Source organism: Monodon monoceros, unplaced genomic scaffold, assembly GCF_005190385.1.
Source record: "Monodon monoceros isolate NGI ecotype Baffin Bay Population unplaced genomic scaffold, NGI_Narwhal_1 Super_Scaffold_7, whole genome shotgun sequence".
Classification (NCBI taxonomy): Eukaryota; Metazoa; Chordata; class Mammalia; order Artiodactyla; family Monodontidae; genus Monodon; species Monodon monoceros.
In genome coordinates, this window is record NW_021703784.1 from 95,690,184 (window position 1) to 95,710,767 (window position 20,584).

General features: G+C 49.9%; 1 protein-coding gene across 2 annotated transcripts; it reads right to left on the reverse strand.

The window, feature by feature from the left end:
* Positions 1-1,619: 1,619 nt before the first annotated feature.
* UBE2L6 (ubiquitin conjugating enzyme E2 L6) lies at positions 1,620-13,434 on the reverse strand. Of its 2 annotated transcripts, XM_029209108.1 has the most exons (4): positions 13,204-13,428; positions 8,994-9,089; positions 5,786-5,972; positions 1,620-2,224 (listed from the first exon to the last, which is right to left on the reverse strand). In XM_029209108.1, exons 1-4 carry the CDS (start codon positions 13,342-13,344, stop codon positions 2,073-2,075), a joined length of 576 nt encoding a protein of 191 aa, XP_029064941.1. In that variant the 5' UTR covers positions 13,345-13,428; the 3' UTR covers positions 1,620-2,072. The 2 variants fall into 2 exon arrangements, with proteins under 2 accessions (XP_029064941.1, XP_029064940.1); XM_029209107.1 differs by lacking the exon at positions 1,620-2,224 and having other exon boundaries at positions 5,107-5,972; positions 13,204-13,434.
* Between the last annotated feature and the right edge of the window lie 7,150 nt (positions 13,435-20,584).

The window sequence follows — 20,584 nt, forward strand, 5'->3', positions numbered from 1 at the left end:
GGCAGATGGCACCAGCCTTAACTACATGAAAAGTTCTTTTGTAAAATCTGTGCTCCCTCCCTAACCCAGCAGGAACATCTCTCACTTGGATAATAAACCCCGGCCGCCAGGGTTCCTCATCTGACATGATTTTCTCAACAACCATGAAAGGCATTTGGGAAAGGAGAGTGGGCTGGGTCCTACCACTAACCAGCTGTGTGTCCCTGGGCCAGTGAGTGAACCTCTCTGAGCTTCAGTTTACCGTCTGCATGGGGATGCTAGGAGCTCAAAATCATGCAGGTGCTGTGAGCGTTAAATGAGATCATGAAAAGGACAAACAGCCTTGCCCGGGGCCTGTCCCATAAGTGTTCTTTAAGTGGTGGCCCAAAGTAACAACACATCTTACATTTCCAGCCATGGGTGGCACTTTCCCAATTCTCTTCCCTTTTTCCACACTTCTCCCAGACTAGGGAATTCCAGGGCAGGGACTAGAGTAGAAGATTCTCTACAAATCTCACCCCAACTAGGCTAGTGGGGCCTGGAGTGATTCCCCTGACTCAAAGATACCCCATATTCTGTCTCTTAAAAGCCAGTGGTCTTCGAGGAGCTTAGAACCACTGCACCCAGAAAGCTCCTCCTTTGTGCTAAATTAATCCCTCCAACCCTGGCCAGAGTTTTGGCTTGTTTTTGCCTTTCTGCGGCTCACTAGAGATGAACCCTGGAGCTGAGTATAATTTCCCGCTAACAATCTTGTCTGGCTTCCTCAGCCATTTGGAGCATGTGCACTGATGAGAATAGTTCATGAAAAACACAAAAACAAAACCCAACCAGCTTGGCACTGCAGCTGGAGGGGTGGCCTCTGCCCTGATCAGCAGAGTGGACCTGGCCACCCACTGAAGTGCTCTGTGCCTTGGTTGCGTCCTCTATAAAAATGGGGATGTTATCCTTGTGGACGTGTCGACGACCGCTCAGGCCAAGGGTGGTCTAATCCCTCATGGCCAGCTTTCCCCACAATGCTTGGGGTCACACAAGGCTCCACGCCCACCGAGCCCTCAGCTGATGGAGAGCAGGGTCACACCTTTAGCTAGGCTGCAGCTAAATCCCCAGCCTCCTCTTCTCCCGATTAACCACCCGTCCCCTCAGTGAACACTCAGTTGGACTCCACGGTCCATCTGTGGCTTTAATAGCTGGGCAAACACATGGTCTCCGTGGCTCCCGTGGACTGGAAGCTGGAGGGGAAACACCTCCCCGCCTAAAGCCTGGTCCCTAGGAACCAGCAACCTAATGGGATAGCAAGTGGTTTAAAAACCGTGTAGTCAGGGGACCTCCCCAGCGGTCCAGTGGTTAAGACCTTACGCTTCCACTGCAGGGGGTGTGGGTTCGATCCCTGGTTGTGTGGCCAAAAAAAAAATTAAAAGGAAAAAAACAAACAAAAAAAAAACCCCATGTAGTCAGATTTCTGGGATGGAGATTAGTTTCTTCACTTTATGGTTCATCAGTGGAAGAGAAAAGGTTTTGCATCTATACATGTCTATCAGCGGTCTGGCTATTTTCAATCACTCAATCAACAAAACACTCAACCGTAAGTAGACGTCCCTCCTCCCTGTGCCCTGCCTCCCTCCCATACTCCCCCCTGCCCCTCTGCCCTCCCCGCACCCCCCATGCCTGGGCCCTCAGCGGAATCTGGTTGGCTGCTGGGCTCATTTCCTGTGAGCTGGCCTGCAAGGCAGCCTGAGTCTCTAAGGATCAGGCTTCCCACATCACAGAGTGCTGGAGAGCTGGAAGTGCGACCCTGCAAACCTAAATGCCCCTGGCTCTGGGGCAGAGAAAGGAAGTGGGGAAAGCACACCTGAGGCCAGTGGATCCCCGTACCACACACATAACTGCGGCCCCACCACCACCAAACACACATACGCACACGCACACATGCACACGCGCACACACACACACACAAATGACTAACAATCTAAGATGGAAAACTTGGAAGAAATGAGCAGGAAATGGACCACAAAGGGGCTCTGGCCCCTAGCCCATGACATGTGTCTGTCCATCACACAGAAAGCATCCAGTGCAGAGATGGGCCAGAGGCAGAGTTAGGAGGGTCGGTCCACTCCAAACTGGAGGGTGAACTCTTCGGCCCTCCTGTTGAATAGCTCCGGGTCCTGTGTCAGCTGGTCAGCAAGCTCCAAGCGAAGGGGCTGCCCCAGCTCTGGTTTATTCACCAGCAGGTTGAGGGCCTCCAAAACTGGGGAGAGAGGTCAGATCAGGACATCAGGATGGGAGGAAAAAAATCCTGGGAAGGAAGCGATGGCTGCCCACTCCCAGATCCCCTGAAATGTCACGCTCACTCCTTGGGAGATCCCCCCAGGAGGTTCCAGGTCTTAGGATGGCGTTACAACCAAATGAAATGCCTCTTACCACATTCACTGATGATGCCCAAAGCCATAACCAGTTACATCAGTGCTTTTCAAACTGTGTTTCACGGTGTCACAGAAGCTACCCATCATGGGGGTTGGTGAGATAAACAGGGTTTCTAGGTTCTATCCCCTTTTCGAGAAGAAACACGTTGCTTTTCTCTGCTGTGTTATTAGGATTCCAAAACAACTTTTATTTGGGAAAAAGGATTCTGAGGCTTAAGACTGGAAACCACTGCTGCCCCGTGGCTGGAAATCTTTCACGGGCAACTTTGGAAGCCTGGTGAAGGCAGTGGCCCATCTCCCCAGGCACGTGCGCATACGGATACACACTGACGTGCGGTTCTGGGTCCAGAGCGCTCCACCGACCTCCTGAAGCTCATCCAAGGAACAGTCCTCCCCATCCCCGGCCCCAGGATTCTTGTTTCCAGGGTTAAGAACTCCCGAGCTGGTCCAGAGGCAGGATTGATCGCACACTGATTACGTCCATAGGCTCTAGAGCCATAGTACGCACTATGGTAGCCACCAGCCATGCGTAGTTATCTCAATTTAAATTAATGGAAATTCACTACAATTAGGAATGCAGTTCATCGTCACATCAGCCACATTTCAAGTGCTCGAAAGCTACATGTGGCTAGTGACCACGGCATTGGACAGGGCAGCTACAGAAGGATTCCATCACCGCAGAAAGTTCTGCTGGACGGTGCTGTTCCAGAGTCACCCAAGCAGGCTCCGAATCCCAGCTCTGCCACCTGCCAGCTCAGGCAAGCGCTTCTCCTCTCATATGCCTCGGTGTCCTCAACTATTAAATGGAGCTAATGAGAGCACTGTTTCAGGGGGCTTCTGAGGGGATTAAATGAAGTTGGTGGGTTAAAAATGGCTGGTGTCCCTGGGTTAGAAAGTTCAAGTTCTCAGTGGTGCAGGGACATGTCTCAGACCAGGTCCTCAATGGCTACCCAACTCCATCTTTGTATGCCTGAACTATGTTTACTCCATTATAATTTCAATTTGTCATCAATGGATAGATACCAAAAACGTAATATGGAATAAAAAAGTGAATTTTTATACTGGAGAGGGTGTGGAGAAAAGGGAACCCTCCTACACTGTTGGCGGGGAATGTAAATTGGTGCAGCCACTATGGAGAACAGGATGGAGGTTCTTTAAAAAGCTAAAAGTAGAGTTACCATATGGTCCTGCAATCCTACTCCTGGGCATATATCCAGAGAAAACTCTAATCCAAAAAGACACACGCACCCCAATGTGCACTGCAGCACTATTCACAACAGTCATGGAAGCAGTCTGAATGTCCATCGACATATGAATGGATAAAGAAGCTGTGGTACATATATACAATGAAATATTACTCAGCCATAAAAAAGAATGAAACAATGCCATTTTCAGCAACATGGATGGATCTGGAGCTTATCGTACTAAGTAATGTAAGTCAAACAGAGAAAGACAAATATAGGATATCACTTGTATGTGGAATCTAAAATACGATACAAATGAACTTATTTACAAAACAGAGACAGACTTAGGGACATAGAAAACAAACTTATGGTTACCATGGGGAAAAGGGGGGGAGGAGGGATAAATTAGGAGTTTGGGATTAACATATACACATTACTACATATAAAACAGATAAACAGCTAGGTCCTACTGTATAGCACAGGGAACTATATTCAATATCTTGTAATAAACTATAATGGAAAAGAATATGAAAAAGAATATATGTACATAAGTATAACTGAACACATGTGCATACTATAATTAACACAACATTGCAAATCAACTATACTTCAAATAAAAAAGTGAAAATTTGAGACTTCCCTGGTGGTCCAGTGGCAAAGAATCCGCCTTACAATGCAGGGGATGCAAGTTCGATCCCTGGTCAGGGAACTAAGATCCCACATGCCACGGGGCAACTAAGCCTGCACGCCACAACTACTGAGCTTGCGCACCACAACTACTGAGCTTGCACGCCTCAACTAGAGAGCCTGTGTCCGTGAACTACACAGCCCACGTGCTCTGGAACCCACGTGCCACAACTAGAGAAGAGAAAACCCACACGCCATAACTAGAGAGGAGCCCGTGCACCACAACGAAGAGCCCACGCACCGCAAGGAAAGATCCCGCATGCCGCAACAAAGATCCCACGAGCCGCAACTAAGAGCCGATGCAGCCAAAAATAAATCAAATGAATAATAAATAAATCTTAAAAAGAAAAAAAGTGGGGCTCCCCTGGTGGCGCAGTGATTAAGAATCACTGCAGGGGACACGGATTCCATCCCTGGTCCGGGAAGACCCCACATGTCGCGGAGCAACTAAGCCCGTGCACCACAACTACTGAGTCTGCGCTCTAGAGTCCGCGAGCCACAACTACTGGAACCCACGTGCCACAACTACTGAAGCGCGCGTGCCTAGAGCCCGTGCTCTGCCACAAGAGAAGCCACTGCAATGAGAAGTCTGTGCACCACAATGAAGAGTAGCCCCCGCTTGCTGCAACTACAGAAAGCCCGCGTGCAGCAATGAAGACCCAACGCAGCCAAAAATAAATAAATAAATTTGTTTTAGAAAAAGAAAAAAGTGAACTTTTAAAAACTGGCATGTGGGAATTCCCTGGCAGACCAGTGGTTAGGACTCCGAGCTTCCAAGCTTCCACTGGGCTGGGGGCCCAGGTTCAATCCCTGGTCGGGGAACTAAGATCCCGCAAGCTGCAAAACACAGCCAAAAAAAAAAAAAGGCATGTGAAGCTCTTAGCACAGTGCCCAAGTGCCTAATTAAGTGACGTACGTTATCATTGTTAGGCCAGTCCCCTCAGCTGTCATTTAGGGCACTGAGCCCTGGAAAGGAACAGACTTCACCAAGGTCCCCAGATAGGGCATGCGGCCTTCTTATCCCAAGCCCTTCCCTCTATAGCCCAGCTGCTTCTCTCCCCCCTGACCCAGAGCAACGCTGCTCTCTCCCACCTGCCCAGGTATGAGAACAGAGGCAGGAGCAGGTCAGCCAGCCCAGGATCTCAGGACGCGCCCCTTCTATCTGACGACAGGCTCAGCTGAGACTCACAATTGTTTGTTTGTTTGTTTTTGCGGTATGCGGGCCTCTCACTGTTGTGGCCTCTCCCGTTGCGGAGCACAGGCTCCGGACGCACAGGCTCAGCGGCCATGGCTCACGGGCCCAGCCGCTCCACGGCATGTGGGATCTTCCCGGACCGGGGCACGAACCCGCGTCCCCTGCATCGGCAGGCGGACTCTCAACCACTGCACCACCAGAGAAGCCCAACTCACAATTTTTATCTCCTTTCTTCTGGGCTTTTCTAAGTGAAAATCGGTCCCATGACCCCCTCCCCCATCCAGTCCAGGTCCCTCCCTCTAGGCAGGGCCCAGGCCCACCTTGGCAGGTCTTGGTGAAAGGCTTCCAGTTCTCCTTGCTGGTGATGGGCAGGCACACCCGCCCGTTGCTGTCCACATTGGGGTGGTAGATCCTGGTTGTGAACGTCACTGTCGGAGGCTTGAATGGATACTCCTCAGGGAAGCTGATACGCAGGTTGAAGGCCTTGAGGTTGTAGGGAGGTTTCTCCTGTGCAGGAGAGGGATCAAGCTCTGTACCGAGGCACCGCTGCTCATTTTCTTCTGGGGCCTCGATCTGGTTTCCCCCTCTCCCCGCCCCCACCCCAGGGTCCCAGGCAGCCTCTGCTCCACTCCTAGGAAGAATCATGAATGGCGACATGCCGCAACACAAATACACTCTGAAGGCATTATGCTAAGTGAAATAAGCTAGATCCAAAAAAAAAAAAGAACAAATATTGTATGATTCCACTTATGTGATGTACCTAGAATAGTCAAAGTCATAGACATAAACTAGAAAATTAGTTACCAGTTGCTGGAGGGAAGGAGGGATGGGGAGTCAGTGTTTAATAGACACAGAGTTTCAGTTCTGGAAGATGAGAAAGTTCTAGAGATGGATGGTGGTGATCGTTGCACAATAATGTGTGTGTACTTCGTGTCATTGAACTCAGAACATAAAAATGATGAGGATGGTACATACTGTTATGTGTATTTTGCCATGTTAAAAGAAGAAAAAAAAGAACTGGGAGTTGGAGTGACCAGTTGCCAGGAGCCAGTAGAAGACCCTCTAGACTTCCAGCAACCAGAAGGCTTTCCTGGGCATCTACTCTGTGCCACCCTGTGCTAAGGGCTCCACACACGTTAGCCCATACAGCACAGTGTAGGGGTTACGTGGACTTTGGAGCCACTCTGCCTGAGTGTGACTCTTGGCTCTGCCACTTCCTAGCTGTGTAACCTCAGGCAAGTAACTTAACCTCTCTGTGCTTTCCCATACGGAACAAATAACAGACTTCTTCATAGGGTTTATGTAAGAATTAAATGAGCTAATTTATGTTAAGAGCTTAGAGTAGGGCCTGGCACATGGCAAGCACTATGTACATGTCAGCTATTAGGATAAGTATTATGAAAACTCATGAGTATTAGCATCTCCACTTCCAGATGAGGAAACTCAAGTGTAATGTATATAAGTAACTTGCCCAGGGCCACAGTGACAGTGCTAGGATGGGAACTCAGCACTGTCAACTTGACTTCTCCACACATGGGCAGTAATCTACAACCCTAGTGGGGAGGAACCTCAGGACTTGGGTGACCCCAGCATAGAGCACAGGGGCCTTCAGGCTGGTTTCAAAGCTCCAAAAACTTTCAGAACCTTCGTGATAGAGAAGACAGGACAAAAACAGTCAGAATGACACAGGTATGCAAGCGTAGAGTCAAGGTTTTAAGAGAGCTCCTCTTCCTCAGCAGAAGGCAGAAAGGAGGCCGTAGCAGTCTTGGGTGTGTCTGAGATAAGAACTGGGGCAAATGCTGGGCAGATAAAGAAAATGCCTTAGCTTTCATGTTCTCGATAATAAGAAGAGGCTGGGACCTGGGAAGTAGACACAAAGCCACGGGTGAGGCCTCAGAAAAGGACGAGACAGTGTCTGTGTGTCCTTCTGCAGGGGTTGCAGGCTGGGCTGCCCGGGTCTTATCAGAGGAAGGAGGTGGCGAAGCCATGAAGCTGAGAGCCCTGGGTCCTGGGAACCCATCCTGGCTCCGCCTCGAGCTTGCTGTGTGGCTTTGAGCAGCTCTGGGGCTCAGTTTCCTCATCTGTAAAAATGAGGAAGTTGGACCAGACAGAGGGCTTCACACTGCACCTTAGGGTCAGCTGAGAAAGCCCTACTTCTTCCGAAGTCCTGAGTTAAATAAAGCATTTTGTTACTCTTCCAGCCCAGAGCAGGTGTGGTGGACTGTTTCAACACAGCAGCCCACAGGACATGACAGAGGGTCAAGGATTGCCCTGACTCAAGCCTTTCTCCATTGTTCTGGGCTACAGGTCAGTTGAAAGAGAAGATGGCATAGGGACTTCCCTGGTGGTCCAGTGAGTAAGACTCTGCGCTCCCAGTGCAGGGGGTCTGGGTTCGATCCCTGGTCAGGGAACTAGATCCCGCACGCATGCCGCAACTAAGAAGCCCGCATACCGCAACGAAGATCCTGTGTGCCGCAACTAAGACCCAGCACAGCCAAAATAAATAAATAAATAAATTTAAAAATATAAAAAATAAAGGAAAATGGCACAACCCAAGCCATTGCCTTGTCAGTAAGAAGACCAAATCCTAAATAATCAAATGAATTGTTCCCATTAAATTCCAAAGAGCTAATAAAAAGCTCAATTGTTTCTATTTTTATTTCCTAGTATCCAAAGGTATATAGATGAACTTCTCAAAGAAAATATCTGTGGTCACTAATAATTAGATGATACAATAGACATCTTGCACTTTGATAGGTCCTTTGGAATATTACTTTCAAAGGGAGATTCTATCGAGGTGATCTTTAATAATAAACAGAGAAAAAGCAGAATAGTAGAGATGAGTTATCTGTGTTGTCATATGTAACAATAATTTTCTGAAATACGATTTTTAAAAGAGAACAAAACACATTTTAGGTCTGAGGCAGCAAATTCTACCAACTGTGGGAAACAGGAACTTCATCCCTATCCTTTGACAAAGACCCAACAGATCTCTTCTTCTTTTTCTTTTTTTTTTTTTTTAATGCCCTTTGTCTACGGAAGCTTCCACGGTGGGCATGGTAGCTACTGGCTTGCAGAAGGGCTCCCTTACTAAATCCAGAAGGCTTTTAGCCTCTTCATCAGTCGGCCTGAACCTCAGAAGCCATCAATCCAGAGCGAGACCCCCTCTTGCCAATGATAACCTCCAGTGAAAAACGGGATTCAGGGGGCTTCCCTGGTGGCGCAGTGGTGGAGAGTCCGCCTGCCGATGCAGGGGACACGGGTTCGTGCCCCGGTCCGGGAAGATCTCACATGCCACGGAGCGTCTGGGCCCGTGAGCCATGGCCACTGAGCCTGCGCATCCAGAGCCTGTGCTCCGCAACGGGAGGGGCCCCAACAGTGTGAGGCCCACGTACCGCAAAAACAAAACAAAACAAAACAAAACAGGATTCGAAGGCAGGGAAGATTCTTGCCCAGTCCTAACCCTCCCTGCCCAGGCTCCTGGCCTAAGTGACCCCAATCCCTGGCCACGGTCCTGTGGATACTCACAGGCAGGAGGAGAGCGTGCCACACCAGCACGTTGGCATCATCGCTGAACAGGTTCCGCAGGTACCTGGGGAGCTCCTTCTGAAGGTCCTCCAGCTCCTGCAGGGGGACAGAGCACGGGCAGTTGGCCTAGTCTCCCCTACTTCAGCCCCCTCTCCCCTGCCCCCCAGCACACTGTCCAAGTCCCAAACAGGACCGCCCAGGGGACAGAAGCTGGCAGAGTCATAGCCCCCATTTACTGAGCACTTGGTATGTGTCAGGCACAGTGCTCAGGCCTTTGAGTGAATCACCCAATTTTAGCCTCACCCCAGCTCCGTAAGTACCAGGTGGAGGGAGCACGCACATCACTGCTTCCAGATATTACAACTCGGGAGTAAACTCTCTTAGGAGCCTTTTCTCCTGAAACCGAGGTACTTAATGTCTGTCCTCTTGTCCTCTTCCTAGAGAGTCACGAGGTCCTCCCTCCCTTCCATAGCACCCAGTATGACGACGTGCCGTTACAGTGCTCAGGACAGAACAGGCAGCAAAGACGTCACCCTGTGCCTGTCAAACTGCTCCAGACCAGGCCTGGGGAGGGGAAATGACTCAGGCAGACCATAGCAGAGGAGAGCTCTACACGCCAAGCAGAGATACAAGAGGACAAGCAGTGTCACTTGCCCAGAAAGGTGATCCAGTCACCTGGACATCACTGAGTGCCCCCAACAGCCCTCTGCTCAATAGTACCCTCTATTGACACTTGACTAAGACATGGCCCAGCCCTCAAGAACTTCACTGGAGCAATGGAAGAAACACGGATGTGATTATGTGAATAACATGTGGACACATAATAGGGAAGGAGAGGAGAGGGGAGCAGGAAAGCTTCACGCAGGGTGACACTGTGAGCTGGGTCATGCGGAACGAATAAGAGTCTACCATGCAGAGAATTGTACCAAGGCACAAGGTACCAAGGCAGAGGGCCCAGTAAGAGCAAATGTATACGGTGCGTCCCATGCAAGATTCATAGTTATTATGGGAAAAGGGCTCCACGGTCAAGTACACTGGGAAACACTAGACTAAACAGACTTCTTTCGGGCAGGACTTCCCAAAGCCTTTAATACGTTATTGTGTGTTGTGATTCTCCAAGGTATGAGCCCAAGCGTGCAGTACTTCTCAAATGTATGAGACCAAAGAACCCCTCTCTCCATTCTGGGGTCCATCTTGTGGAACAATAGACTTTTAAAAAAATATATTTCCTTTTCTTTTTAAAAAAATTTTTAAAAATTGAAGTAGAGTTGCTGTACAATATTATATGTTACAGGCGTACAATATAGCGATTCACAATTTTTAAAGGTTATACTCCATTTATAGCTATTATAAAATATTGGCTACATTCCTCATGTTGTACAATATATCCTTGTGGCTTATTTTATACCTAATGATTTGTACCTTTTACCCCTCTACCCCTATGCTGCCTCTCCCCACTGTAATAGACCTTTAAAAAACAACAACAGCAGGACTTCCCTGGTGGTGCAGTGGTTAAGAATCCGCCTGCCCATGCAGGGGACACGGGTTTGAGCCCTGGTCCAGGAAGATCCCACATGCCGCGGAGCAACTAAGCCCGTGCGCCACAACTACTGAGCCCATGTGCCACAACTATTGAAGCCCGTGCATCTACAGCCTGTGCTCTGCCACAAGAGAAGCCACCACAATGAGAAGCCCACGCACCACAACAAAGAGTAGCCCCCGCTTTTCACAACTAGAGAAAGCCCGCGTGCAGCAACGAAGACCCAAAGCAGCCAAAATTAAATAAATAAATAAATTTATTAAAAAACAAAAACAAAAAAACAGCAACAGATAAAAAGACATTCAGGGGGGCTTCCCTGGTGGCGCAGTGGTTAAGAGTCTGCCTGCCGATACAGGGGACACGGGTTCGTGCCCCGGTCTGGGAAGATCCCACGTGCCGCGGAGCAGCTGGGCCCATGAGCCATGGCCGCTGAGCCTGTGCTCCGCAGCGGGAGAGGCCGCAACAGTGAGAGGCCCGCATACTGCAAAAAAAAAAAAAAAAAAAAAAAAAAAAGACATTCAGGGGATTCCCAGGCAGTCCTGTGGTTAGGACTCCACACTTTCACTGCCAAGGGCATGGGTTCGATCCCTGGTTGGGAACAGAGATCCTGTAAGTCACATGGTGCAGCCAAAATAAAAATAAAAAGTAAGTAAATAAAAGTATTTTTTAAAAAAAGACTTTCAAGGGCAGGTCATATTTTTCTGGAACACCAAATGGTATAAACCAGTGGTTCTCAACTGGGGGGTTACTTTACCTACTTGCCCCCAGGACATTTGGCAATGTCTATGACCATTTTGGGCTGTCACAAATGGAGGAGTGCTACTACCTCTAGTGGGTAGAGGCCAGGGATGCTGACAAACACGCTACGGAAAATTATCCGGCCCAAGATGTCAATAGTGACAAGGCTGACAAGCCCTGGTATAAACAAAGGCAGAGAGAAAGGTCCCCAGAGCCAGTCCACAGCTGGGGAGAGGTCCCTCCCCACTGCGCACCATCTAAACTTTCTCTGCCCCCCAACACACAAACACACCCTTATCTCCTGTTTCTTATCTTTCCATACTCCAACTCTGTTCGTGCCAACAAACTGCTTCTTGCACCTTCTGCCCAGAATCTATGACCCCTCATTTATCTTTTACCCCAAACTAGTATCATCTGTGACTCTTCAGCAAGAATGAAGCCCCAGGTTGAACAGAGAAGCTCTGGAATGGACATTTTCCCCAAGTTTACTATAACTGGAAGAACTTGGACTTTACTGGTTATATATGAGTTCTCTCAAGGCTTTCCCAAAGCCTGGGGATGCTGAAAGCCAAGCTAGGACACACAGTTTGTTCCTGAGGCCTGTTAGGAAATCACCTGACTCAGAGGAACAGAAAATGAAAGTAGGGAAGCCACTGAAAGAGCCTATGGGTTGGAGCCCCACCAATCTGGGCTCTAATCCCAGCCCCATCACTCCCTACGGGGTGACCCAGGACAATCAAGTTATTCTCTCTGAGCCTCAACTTCCCCATCTGTAAAATGGGGGTATAGGACTTATCTCACAGGGTTGCTGTGAGAATGAGATGAAATAACTAATGTAAACTACCTGGCATTTAGTGGTGCCAGTGCTATAAATACTGGCTCCTAGCTCTTTCCCACTTGGCTGGAAAGACTCTCTGCCCTATTTTGCTGCCAACCTCCAGATTTCAGTCCTTCTGGGCTGAGCCTGCTCTGGGTGCCCCAATCTCAGATCATTTTCTTCTCAGAGGCTGAGGGTAGCACTCCCTCTTCACCCCCCTCAAGCCTGCACATAGAAGGGGCACTTCTGAGAGCCTCAAAGCCTGAGGGGTGTCCTGAGGATTGCTCTACCTTCCCCATCTGCCTCCAGTCCCAGCCACATCTCAGTCCTCCAAACCCCTTGGGTTTTCCCACCTCGTGGGGAAAATCGCCAACTCCCCATCCTTCCCGACCTCACTTCAAATTGTGTCTCTGATCGGAATGAAAGCTCAGAAGGGGTAGGTTTGTTTATCTCTGCCTCCTTATCTCCTAGAACAGGAGCCAGCATATAGGAGGCATTCAACATTTGTAGAACAAATGAATACACGCCACCTACTCCAGGACACCTTCTAGGTTCTCCCTGGCATCTTTTCCTCCCGAGAATACCCTGAGAACGTTGCTTTCAACTCCCACTCAGCATCGCATACTTCTCGGGACTCTAATGTGGGTACGAAAATATGGGGCGGGCCATGGGCTATTCCAAGGCAAGGACCTTGTCCTGGTTCCCTCTGTTCAAAAGTCACCTGCCACCACCCCCAACAGAACGCCTGGCTCCAAAAAAGACGCCAAGGAACCAACCCTTCCCGCACCTGAGACGCACGTAATTGTTATCACAAGTTTCTGGCAGTGAAATGAAACTGAAACCAATTTGGGGGGAGGTGGCTCATCCCCATCCCCAGCACAGCTCAGGGAGCCAGCGACACCCCAGTTCGACACGTCCTCAACTCCCCAAACTCCAGCTCTGGCCCCTCACGTAGACCCACTCTTCCACTGGGGAGGGGGCAGGGATGCAGGGATTCAGCCAGCCCTGGTACCCAGACAAACAAATGCGCTCGGAGAGCTGGAGGAGGGATGGAGGGAGGACGGAATAGAAAGTCACCGGAACCGTGACAAAGGGGTCATCCTACTCGCGGTTACCTTCGCCACCCGCTTGCTCGCCGTCATCTCGGGACCGAGTGTGAAGCTCCGACGGACTCCAGCTAGAGTGCGCACCGGACTGCGAACTCCGCGCACCCCGCCCCGGGGACACCACCTCCGGGAGCCCCGCCCACTTTCCATTCCACCCGCGGGGACCGGGTTGACCTGCTCCCCGCCGCCTCGGCTGAGACTGCGAGGCCACGGAGGGGAGGACCCGCCCGGTCCCCGGGGGGTTGGGCTCGGATCCCCGGAACTTGAGCTCTTTTGTCGTGAGACCAGGCGGGCCTGGAAGAGCGCGGCGTTGCCGGATCTCGGCGTCCCGCTAGGGGGCGCCCTGCACCAGGCAGCGAGCGCGAGGGGGCGCGGGGCCGGGGTCCGCCCATCCGGGTTCTAGTTCCAGCTCCGCCGCTAGAGGCCCAGCCGGGGGCTGCGCCATCTCCTCTCAGCCGCCGCCCCAAACACACACTCGCTCTAAGCAAATACAGGATGCTCGCTATGCACGCGCAGCTCCGCGACAGGTCGCTCGGGGGTCTCCGCCGTCAGACCGCCGCCCTAAGCCCCTCTAGCGAATTCCCAGAGCCCCCTGGGCAAATCATTTCCCCTCTCTGGGCCCATGTGCCCCATCTCTAAAAATGGGTGGGAGACAGCGTAGACTATAGCCCCGACAAGGACGCCTCCCCTGGCAGCTTGGGATCCTTTGTGCTGTCCAGCATTCGGTGGTGGAACTGCAGACGTTTCTCCCAGGTGACTTCTTGATGCAGAGCACCGCAAGGGGGCGCTGTTGGATCCGTTCTCTTGCTTTGGGGTTTGGTAGACCCTTCAATCCTTTACTAGGTTTAATACTTAGTAAGTGCCTACTATATGTTAGATTTGGGAGACAGTTGGGGTGTTGGGAGCCCCAAGATGTACTTAAGGGGCCTGCCTTATTTTACCATCACTCCATTACAAACTGCAGGCCTACTGTGTGCCCCAAAACACAGCCCGGAGTCTCCACCCCTGTGCAAGAGCAGAGGGCCTATCCCGCAGCACGAAGCTGAGGCCACTGTGGACTAGCAGCCCCAGGGCACGGAGCAGCATCTGGGGAAGAATCTCCTAGTAATAATGAGACTCTTTGGGAGGACTGAACCCATCTTCCTCACCCCCATCCCCAGTCCAGAGGAGGAAGGAAATCAGAAAATATTTTGAGCGCATATTTTGAGTTCTGAGCTCACTCCCTCGCTTACTTTTTTTTTTTTAATTAATTAATTTATTTGGGCTGCGTTGGGTCTTCGTTGCGATGCGCGGGCTTCTCACTGCGGTGGCTTCCCTTGTTGCAGAGCACGGGCTCTAGGCACGCGGGCTTCAGTAGTTGTGGCTCGGGGGCTGTAGAGCGCAGACTCAGTAGTTGTGGCTCGCAGGCTTCAATAGTTGTGGCTCACGGGCTTAGTTGCTCTGCGGCATGTGGGATCTTCCCGGACCAGGACTCGAACCCGTGTCCCTGACATTGGCAGGCGGCTTCTTAACCACTGCACCACCAGGGAAGTCCCCTCACTTACTTTTTATCTAAGTGTGTCGGAACCAAGCAACTTCTCTGCTCAGATGTGGGATGTACTGTATTTGCAGGATGATTAATTCTGTTTAATTCAATTCAGGAAACTATTTTTTGGGGGGGGGCGGTTCGCGGGCCTCTCACTGTTGTGGCCTCCCCCGTTGCGGAGCACAGGCTCCGGACGCGCAGGCTCAGCAGCCATGGCTCACGGGCCCAGCCGCCCCGCAGCATGTGGGATCTTCCTGGACCAGGGCACGAACTCGTGTCCCCTGCATCGGCAAGCAGACTCTCAACCACTGCGCCACCAGGGAAGCCCCAATTCAGGAAAGTTTAACTGGGCTTCGGCTACTGCTGCTGTTTCTTCTGCTTCTTCAGGCCCCACAGCGGCTTGTGGGATCTTAGTTCCCCAACCAGGGATCAAACCCCGGGCCCACAGCAGTGAAAGCACCAAGTCCTAACCACTGGACCACCAGGAAAGTCCCAAACTGGGCATCTTCTATATGTCAAAAATGAATAGGACACTGTCCACAATCCCTTAACATAGGTAGCAATGAAAGAACTGAGGCATTTGAACCCACCTCCGGTCATTCATCTAGTTAATAAGCATTTACTACAGAGTGCCAGGCACTGACCACAATGAGAAAGTGGGGTCCCTGCGCTTGAGAAGCTCTCTGGCTATTGGGACAGAGAGAAAGAATGCAGTCCCTGCATTTTTAATGCAAAGTGGTCAGCATTAAGCTATAGGCAATCCACTGATGCTGTGGGCGCTGGGAGGAGGGTCACTGGTTCCAGCCTCAGAGAGGGGCAGAGGTTTCCTAGAAGAGATAAAGATCCAAGTGAATTGCAAGCCCGATGAGTTATAGCTAGAATAGAACGTGGGATGAGGGTGTTCCAAGAAGAGGGAACATGAGCAAAGGTGCCTGGCTGTGAATATGGAAACTCAAAGTGCTTCCGTAATGTGGAGCAAAGTCTGTCCTCCACTCTGTGGTTCGCCTTCCTTTCTTTCACAGAAGCCCTGAGGCTCCAAAGTGAATTCAGGATCATGGACTTAGCCCAGCCTCCCCATCCTGGGGTGGATCCCAAACCCTCACCCAGCTGGGAGGCCCACAGGTGTGGCCTTCACATTCTCACACAAGGCAGACGTTTGTGTGTCAGAATGAGCCCTATTAGACCTGGATTCTAGTTCCATATCTGCCCCCCAGTGCAGCATGGCCTTTGGTGAGCTGTGGAAACTTCCACCTGCTTCCCAGGACCACTGCGAGGCTAAGCTCACAGCCCCGGAGGAACTTTGAAAACTGTAAATCTGATGCTGAAATCTCAGCCTTTGTACACCGGTGCCTAATCGAATCTCAGAGACAGAGTTTTGGGTGAAGTTAAAAAGAAGAGCTTTATTGCTTTGCCAGGCAAAGGGGAACACAGCAGGCTCATGCCTGTCAAAATTGTGTGTCCCAACCTGGGAGGATTTGATGCGGGGATTTATAGCAATAGTTCAAGGGCGGGGTCTCTGACAAGGCTGGGGTGTGTGCAGGGTGTGCACTCCCTTAATCTCAGCTCAGGTGGGCAGTCTCCTAATCCTGGTGAGCTTGTCTGCTCCCTTTAATCTTTTTAAATTATTTGTTTATTTATTTATGGCTGCAATGGGTCTTCATTGCTGCCCGAGCTTTATCTAGTTGTGGCGAGCGGGCTTATCATTGCAGTGGCTTCTCTTGTTGCAGAGCAAGGGCTCTAGGCACACGGGCTTCAGTAGTTGTGGCTCGCGGGCTCTAGAGCGCAGGCTCAGTAGCTGTGGCACACGGGCTTAGTTGCTCCGCAGCATGTGGGATCTTCCCGGGCCAGGGCACGAACCCGTGTCCCCTGCATTGGCAGGTGGATTCTCAACCACTCCACCACCAGGGAAGTCCTCTGCTCCCTTTAATCTCGCCTCAGGTGGTTTCTTGGCTGCTCCTCCCTTGATTAGCAAGTGTTAGAATCTGCCCTTTGGAACTCAGGAAAGGTCATGGAGGCTGGAGTCTTGCGTACAAGAAATGGGAGACAAAAAGACCTCTGTGTCTGGGAGCCCCACTGGGCCCCGCTCAGTTTCAAGTTCAAGATATAAACAATCAGGATGGAATCCCAGCTGCACCATCGTTGGCTGAATAACCTTGGGTAAATTACTTCCCCTCTCTGTGTCTCCAGTGCCTCATCTGTAAAATGGGGCTAGTAATAGTGGATGTGAGGAGTAATGTGCTTATATTTGGACAAGAAGTGACAGTTATAACAGTAAAAATATTGTAATAACAATAATAATCAGTATTAAAATGAAGTCCAGTGCCTGCCCAGGAGTGAATGTGCTGGGTTGGAGGAACGGAGATGCCTGAGTTTGCTCCCTTAGAGCAATGGCAACACTATCTTACTGAGTAGGAGAACTCTTTTTACTTCTCCCTGATCTTGTCGGCATTTATTCATTTAGTCCACAAAAATTTCCAAGCGCCTGCTCCTGCAAGGCCCTCTGCTGAGCTCTCTGCGGGACGCAGGGAAGGGTGAGGCCAACCCTTTGTCTCTACCATCGAGTAGAAGGTACATATGTCTGTATAGACAACAAAAGTTGGAGGAGAAAGGCCTCTAAGTCACTTATATATGGAATCTAAACAAACAAACAAACAACCAAGCTCATAGATACAGAGAACAGATTGCTCGCCAAAGGCGAGGTAAAAGTTCTCATCACAAGAAAAATAATTTGTAACTTGCCTTACTGATTGTGGTGGCCATTTCCCAGTACATACAAACAGTGAGCCATTATGTTGTATAGCTAAAACTAGTATAATACGTCAATTATATCTCAATAAATTTTTTTTTTTTTTTGCGGTACGCAGGCCTCTCACTGTTGTGGCCTCTCCTGTTGCGGAGCACAGGCTCTGGACGCGCAGGCTCAGCCGCCATGGCTCACGGGCCCAGCCGCTCCGCGGCATGTGGGATCTTCCCGGACCGGGGCACGAACCCGCGTCCCCTGCATCGGCAGGCGGACTCTCAACCACTGCGCCACCAGGGAAGCCCTCAATAAAATTTTTTTTAATAAAGAAGATATACCCCCAACAAACTCTAGGTTTGACTTATTGTCTGTTTATTGTAAGAATAAAATGAGATTAGGAAATTCCCTGGCGGGCCAGTGGTTAGGACTTGGCACTTTCACTGCTGAGGGATCCCTGGCTGGGGAACTAAGATCCTGTAAGCCAAGAGGTGTGGCCAAAAAAAAAAAAAAAGAACAAAATGAGATTGTATACATGAGGGGCACCTTGTAGGTACCAAAGCACTTTACCTGTTTATAATGCAGGGTTCTGGGCCAAAGGCTCAAGTTGTTCAGAAGGGGCCAGGACCCCTCAGAGCATCTTTGAGGGGAAGATTGGGTTAGAAAGGAGCAGTTGTTGTCCTCCAGGCCTTCTCCCTGGGCTCCTTTCTGTCTGGGACAGGGAGGGTTAATCTCAGAATCACCCTAGCCCTCCCTTGTCTCCATCCAGCCCAGAGAAGTTCTCAAGGAACCAAAGGCAGAAAGGAATTTCCTGCTTCTTTTGACTGAGGAAGGACTCCCTCTTCCTGTCCCCCTCACACATCTCCTTCTCCTGGGTAAACCTCACACACACGCACAGACACGCACACATACAAACCTCTCTTGATAGGCTGCACCCCCGTGAAGGCGAGCCCTGCCCTTGCGGGTGAGGTGGAGGGCGTCAGCAGAGGTAGCCATGGGGACAAGGAGGCCCAGGAGGGGAGCTGGCGGGGGGGAGGTTCTTGCCCCAAGAGCAGGAAGATGGCCTGCTGAGTCTAGGAACCCGCTTCCTCAGCCTGGCTCAGCCACTCACGCACTTGCTAGTGAGGCCGAAAGCTCAGCTTCTGTGTACCGGTGCTGAATCAAATCTCAGAGCCAGAGTTTTGGGTGAAGTAGAAAAGAACAGCTTTATTGCTTTGCCAGGCAAAGGGGGACCCAGCAGGCTTGTGTCTCTCAAAATTGTGTGTGTCCACCTGGGAGGATTTAATGAGGAGCTTTATAGCAATAGTCCAAGGGTGGGGTTGCTCACAAGACTAGGGTGTCTGCAGGTCCTGTACGTCTTTAATCTCAGCTCAGGTGTTCAGTCTCTTCATCTTTTTTTTTTTTTGCGTTACGCGGGCCTCTCACTGCTGTGGCCTCTCCCGTTGCGGAGCACAGGCTCCGGACGCACAGCCTCCGTGGCCATGGCTCAGGGGCCCAGCCGCTCCGCGGCATGTGGGATCCTCCTGGACCGGGGCACGAACCCGTGTCCCCTGCATTGGCAGCAGATTCTTAACCACTGCACCACCAGCGAAGTCCCAGAACATTAGCTGTTTTGTGTCTCTTCTTATAAAGACACTAACCCTGTTGAATCAGGGCCCCACCCTTATGATCTCGTTTAATCTTAATTACTTCCTTAGAGGCTCCATCTCCAAATACAGCCACATGTGGGGTGAGGGCTCCAACATATGAATTTTAGGGGAGCATAAACATTCAATCCATAGCACAGGCATTGTGCTAAGTGCTTGGTATGCGTTATTATAATTGATCTGTCCCATCATTCTCACTTAATTTTCACTCTAACTGTATAAAATAAGTTCTTTTATTGTCTCCGTTTTTTTGTTTGTTTTGTTTTTGGCTGCACTGTACAGCTTGTGGGATCTTAGTTCCCCAACAAGGGATTGAACCCGGGCCCCTGGCAGTGGAAGTATGGAGTCCTAACCACTGGACCACCAGGGAATTCCCAGTTGTCTCCATTTTATAGGTAAGAAAACTGAGGCTAGGTTATTGGCCCAATGTCACATATCTGTCCAGTCTCTAAGCTGGAACTTAAACACAGACTGCTGACTTCTCACTTCTTAACCACTATGTCTACCTGGGCCTCTGTTTCTCATGTTAAAGATGGTGGTGAAAATTTCTGTCCTGTCTGCTTCATTAGGTTATACTCAGGAATTTGACTCCTGCAAAGGGATGTGTACTTGTAAGTTGTCTTTCTTAACAGGGAACAGCCTCTAGAATGTGGCTGCCCCAGGACCTTCAAATTAGCCTCAGGTCCCCTTAAACCCAGAACTGGAAAGGAGTTTTGAGATTGTCTAGGGTTGTCTAACCACTCCACTCTCTGCAACATTGCACAGTGTGGATGAGAAAACAGGGGCCCAGACAGGGGAAATGGCTTACCCAAGTCATGGATCAGAACCCAGATATCCCTATGCGTGGTCTAGTGAGTTCTTTGCAGGTTTCCTCTAATTGTCTCAGCCTCAGCCTCAATCCCTGACATTTTCTGAATTGAACCTTTTGATGGGAGCAAAGGGGTCACACTTCACTGTTGGTTTGCCATCAGGGACAACTGGTATTTAGGAAGCATTCCCTGGTCCAGACCAGAATATGGTGACTTCCATGCTCATGGCCACATGACTCTGGTCAATGCAATTTACAGCCTCCATACCTTGGTTTTCCCATTCATTTTCTTAGGATTAGCAAATGGAAGTGGTAACTGGTGGCTCAGAAACAAGGTCGATTTTGCAGGTATTGTTTATGTGGCTTGTGCCAGTTTTTAACTATAATACAACATTTTAAAAATGAGAGCTATAAGCACCAAACTAGGAAACTCATTTGCAATGTATTCCAAACAAAGTATTAATTCCCCTAATATATAAAGAGCACCCACAAATAAAGAAAAATAAAAACAACTCTAGTAGAAAACAGATGAAAGATATGAAAAGATAATTCAATGAAAATCATGTAGAAATTATTCTTAAACATGTGGAAAGACCAGCAACTATGCTCACAATAGGAGAAATACATATGTACAATACTAAGTTACCATTTTTCACCCATCAGATTGATGAAAA